The sequence below is a fragment of the Cryptococcus neoformans genome, chromosome 5 (genome assembly GCF_000149245.1).
Source record: "Cryptococcus neoformans var. grubii H99 chromosome 5, complete sequence".
In the NCBI taxonomy this organism is placed as follows: Eukaryota; Fungi; Basidiomycota; class Tremellomycetes; order Tremellales; family Cryptococcaceae; genus Cryptococcus; species Cryptococcus neoformans.
Window position 1 is genome coordinate 1558281 of NC_026749.1, and position 4819 is coordinate 1563099.

General features: G+C 45.4%; 2 protein-coding genes and 1 non-coding gene; 2 read left to right on the forward strand and 1 right to left on the reverse strand.

Moving 5' to 3' along the window:
* CNAG_00960 (ATP-dependent RNA helicase DHX8/PRP22) overlaps nucleotides 1-1702 on the forward strand; it is a 4721-nt gene extending 3019 nt beyond the window's left edge. Inside the window, exons 9-16 of the mRNA XM_012193823.1 lie at nucleotides 1-79; nucleotides 125-634; nucleotides 697-799; nucleotides 859-897; nucleotides 949-1023; nucleotides 1081-1200; nucleotides 1252-1412; nucleotides 1461-1702. The exon at nucleotides 1-79 is cut by the window's left edge and continues 445 nt beyond it. Coding sequence (XP_012049213.1) covers nucleotides 1-79; nucleotides 125-634; nucleotides 697-799; nucleotides 859-897; nucleotides 949-1023; nucleotides 1081-1200; nucleotides 1252-1412; nucleotides 1461-1511 — 1138 coding nt within the window. The 3' untranslated portion in view covers nucleotides 1512-1702.
* A 110-nt stretch (nucleotides 1703-1812) lies between these two features.
* CNAG_12491 lies at nucleotides 1813-2459 on the reverse strand. XR_001045738.1 has 1 exon: nucleotides 1813-2459. It is a non-coding gene; the product is annotated as a hypothetical RNA (non-coding RNA).
* Nucleotides 2460-3287: 828 nt separating this feature from the next.
* Nucleotides 3288-4383, forward strand: CNAG_07447 (hypothetical protein; the record flags this gene model as incomplete). The annotated part of the gene is made up of 5 exons (XM_012194268.1): nucleotides 3288-3497; nucleotides 3556-3814; nucleotides 3863-3935; nucleotides 4089-4157; nucleotides 4197-4383. The coding sequence occupies 5 exons, from the start codon at nucleotides 3288-3290 to the stop codon at nucleotides 4381-4383; spliced, it is 798 nt and encodes a 265-aa protein (XP_012049658.1).
* Nucleotides 4384-4819: the final 436 nt, after the last annotated feature.

Here is a 4819-nt window from a genome sequence, read left to right on the forward strand (position 1 = left end):
ATACTATGTCATTGATCCTGGTTTTGCAAAGCAGAATGCTTATGACCCAAAGCTTGGTATGGATTCTTTGATAGTCACTGTAAGTCTTCATATCAATTGTAAGAACAAAACTAATGTTGTGTAGCCGATCTCCCAGGCGCAAGCACGTCAGAGGGCTGGGCGTGCTGGCCGCACAGGCCCTGGCAAATGCTATCGTCTTTACACAGAGGTTGCCTACCGCAATGAAATGTTACCCAACCCTATCCCTGAAATCCAACGTACCAATCTTGCATCTACTATCCTCACTCTGAAAGCAATGGGAATCAACGACCTTATTAGTTTCGATTTCATGGATCCTCCTCCAGCAGCAACCATGTTAACAGCTTTAGAACAACTTTATGCTCTTGGTGCTTTGGATGATGAAGGACTGTTGACCAGGATTGGTCGAAAAATGGCAGATTTTCCTCTAGACCCTCCTTTATCCAAGATGCTTATCAAATCTGTTGATTATGGATGCTCTGAAGAAGCCTTGACAATTGTGGCTATGCTGCAAGCTGGGGGGCAAGTGTATTATCGACCTAAGGACAAGCAGACTCAAGCGGACGCCAAAAAGGCTAAGTTCCATCAGCCAGAAGGTGACCTTCTCACATTACTTGTGAGTGATCTATAATTATCTACATTATGGGATGGAAAGTAGTGTTAATGTAAAGTTGTTAGGCTGTGTATAATGGATGGAAGAACTCGAAATTTAGTAATCCATGGTGCTTCGAGAACTTTATTCAAACACGAGCCATGAAAACAGCGCAAGATGTAAGGAAACGTGAGTGTAAAATTCCTGTCAATATTATTGTTGGTTATGAAGCTAATTTTTTTACTTAGAGTTGATTGGAATCATGGACAGATATAAACATGATCTTGGCAGGTCCCTGGCGCAATCAAAGTTTCCTATGTGCTTACAACTCTTTGTAGTGTCATGTGGTACTAACTACAACCGAGTACGGATGGCTATTTGCTCCGGATTCTTCAGAAATGCTGCCAAGAAGGGTAAGCTTGTCTTTTTCATGGTGATGTTTGTTCTCATGTGCTGACCATCTGCTCCAGACCCCACTGAAGGTTATAAGACACTTGTTGAGGGTACACCTGTCAGCATCCACCCCTCAAGTGCCTTGTTCCAGCGACCCCCTGAATGGTGTGTGTATTATGAACTGGTTCTTACAGCCAGTAAGTCAAGCTGTCCTAAGGTCTCTCAGTAAATGCTCATCACTTTCACAGAGGAGTACATGCACCAGGTCACTGTTATTGAACCAAAATGGCTCTCTGAGGTGGCACCTACGTTCTTCCGTATCGCTGATCAAAACAAGATTAGCAAGCGTAAGGCATCTGAGAAGATTGAGCCTCTGTTCGATCGTTTTGCTGCAGATAAAGATGACTGGGTATGTTCTGAACTGGTGATTCAACATAAACTGATGTAAAATCTGTAGCGCCTCAGCAAACAGAAGAAAGCAGCTCGCTCTTCACAGACTTTTGGTTGATTCATATTCCCTATCATATTTTTAAAATGCAATTATATCATTTCTTTTTAGCTTTCTGGATCCAAGAGGTTCCAAATTAGTAAACAAAGGATGTATTGCCAAAATGCCATGGAAAATTTTTGAATGGCTCTGGTCCAGTGTAGCAGCACCCCTATCCTTGGAGAGGTCAGAAGGCACCTGATGCTACCACATTTGTTTTAACCATGGTTTTAGTCCAGTCGGAAACTTAGATGTTTGTAAGCTAACGAAGTTTGCAATGGTTTCAAGAGAGGTCTTCTTGGGAAGGTAGCCAGAGAAGAGTAAAAGATATGAAAGCTGTCTTTCATTTCATCTATGCCAAGAGCTCTTTATATATCTTTTCCTAAGTGCATAGCTGACCAATCCTTTTCTCCCCTCGAGCACCCTTTTCCTCTTCCTTCCTCCAACTTTGATCTCCTGCAGAGGGCCTCTTCTGATCTGGTTTCCTCTCACCATCTCTCTTCCTCTCTTCTTCCTCTTCTCCTCAGCTATTCTAATCTAATCTCTACCACCCCAGTTTAACTGTTCCTTCTGTCTCTCATGTTCTTCTCTGTTGAGAGGATGGTAGCGAAGTGGAGATTGGGTAATATAGAAAAGAGGCCATGATGTCAGATCAAGTCATCGATGGTGTGCTTACAGATTAGCGAGGTGGATGGATTATATCATTTAGCTTGTAGTAGCGAGCTGTTACGACTCGTCCCCAACAAGGTCCGGCCTTGGAGACGAGATAGAAAGCCGTAGTTTAACTAAGCAATGAGATATATGTATGATATACCTCTTGACACTTGTCTGTTGGCGTATGGTATAGGACAGAGGTATATTCGCTTGGGAAGATCAGGCAAGCTTATATACTAGTGGAGTAAGTTTATGTCGAAGGTGGTGCAAGGTAAGACGAGAGCGAGCACTGGGAGCTCGAGGACCTTTCGCAAAGTAACTTATGAAATATTGATCTTCGAGGGGAAGAAGATCAAGATCGAGGACAGAGCTCCCCTTTATATACTTCTACAGAAATCTATTTATATCCCTTGAGGCCCAGCTGGAGGTCCAGCTGGAGGCCCAGTTCTTATCTCGGAGGTCCAGCTGGAGGTTCAGTTGGAGGTCCAGCTGGAGGTTCAGCTGGAGGTCCAGTTCTTTTCTCGGAGGTCCAGCTGGACCTTCTTATCTGCAACAATCTTGCTTTCCTTCATTACGTAACTCTCTCCTATGATCTCTTATTTCTTCTACTTCGTGCAGGCTCGTGACAATCGCCCCTCCTTCTAAAGACGGTCGCTCCGTCGTGCCGTCTGTGGCTCGATCTGATGTGGGCTTGTAACTGAAATCTAGCTGAAATCTAACTGAAATCTTGGTGAATCTCTGAAACGAATGTCTATGAACTGGTCGTAAATATTTTTTCTATGCTATGATCTATCGAGAACGAAAAACTGTGGTTGGGGAGTCAAAATCTAGGAACCGTCGAGTAATAGTGGGGGTGTCTGTTATCGCCCAAAAATTGTGTTATCGGTCATATGCGAAGATAAGAGCGCATTTTTGGATTGGGGATGTGCGCTGTGGGTCCATTGGAAGTCCAGCTGGAGGTCCAACTGGAGGTCCAACTGGAGGTCCAACTGGAGGTCCAACTGGATGAACGGCGGTTATGGGGGAGACGGGAGTGGGAGGATTCTCGAGATATAAAAAGATGGGGATTTGGTGCAGGATCACCGAAGTTTCTCTATCCCCCAACAAAATCTTGTCTGCCTATTCATCTTTGATCTTTCCTTCATGCTTGAATCTACGTTTCAGCCTAGCCCGATGGTTAACAGTTGGTGTCTTGATGACCCATATGGGATTATTCGACAGTTCTGTGCAGAGAATGCGTCGATAGGTGATAATACAGCTGATTTGATAACGGATAATGGCGTATCGGTGGTTGCCGCATCTGCAGGGTCACCGAGTTGTTCTGACAACTCCGTTGGGATTTTCTTTGATCAAGTATGTGTGGTAATGTTGACAACGTGTTTGTAATGTGCTGACATTGAGTTTTGAATAGGATTTCGCCTTCCCATCTATGGGATGGGCCACCGAGATGTACGATAGTAGAGTACCAATGGAGGCAGCGGGTGATAATATTCACTCGACTTTACTTTCTCGACCTGTGGATCCGCGAGTGCCACGTTTGCAGGGTGCTGAACTATTCTTTGGTGCTCATGTGGAGGGAACTGTCTCGTCTGAAATGGTTGAGGTGAGGGAGGAGGCAGTGGATGAGGGATATGAGCAGCGGCACTTGGTGAGGAGAAATGCTTTGGTTTGTGTGCGACCCGATTGAAGAGCTAATGGCGTAAGGAGGCACTGCGCAGGGAGCAGAGGAGGCGTAGGGTTGAGGAGCGCCAGAGGGCACCAGTGGTTTCACCTTGTGACCAATGTCGTGGGGTGGGTGCTGAATGTCGGGCCCTCTCATTATTCTCGACTTGTGGACGGTGCACGGTGAAGGGTGTGCGGTGCTCACACAATGCCAGCGGGGGTAGGGGTTCGGATGTTGTGAGTGTTAGGTCGGGGGTTGAAAATGTACGAGCTGATGGGTAGGGTAGATAAGAGATTGGGGGGTTTCGTCGCCTATCTCGAGCGCGAGGTGAATGGCGCAGTGGCTTGTTTGTAAGACATGGAGATTTACGTGCTAATGTGTGAATGTAGTGAGACCAACATGTCTACCGCGTTTGAGGGAGTCCAGCAGGCAATCATTGCCTACCTCATGGAGGAGGAGGTGCTGGAAGTCCAAAGGCAAGAGATGAGGGGGAGGTTTCGGGAGGAGTTGCTGGTGGCATTGGGTATGTCGCGCAAGAGGAAGCGTGATGACGGGGAGGACTCGTCCGAGGAGTAGGACCCGTGTGATGGTTCGGTTTTCCGTTCTTCTCTTAATCTAGGTGTGTTTTCCATTGATTCGTCTTTCTTCTTCCGATCCAAAACAAAAGCAAGATCTATAAAACTACGATAGATATATCTAACTAACACTAACTCTTAGAGGGCTTTGTTGTTCGGTCTGTCTTAACTTTGATCTGTTGGTAGATTGTTCTTTCTTTCTCTTTTCTTTTGACCATAATTTCAATAAACATCAAATAAAGTGGCTGTTACTATGAACTTGATTTCCTATAATCGGTGTGTTGATTTGTACTGATCAACAATCTCTGAAGCATTTTCTAGAGCGGTTTCGGGTTCCCAACTGTTGTGTTCGGCACTGTAGCCGAGCCACTTGATAAGGAATTGGCGGCGTTTTCGGAGAAATCGATGATCAAGGATACACTCGACTTCATATTCTA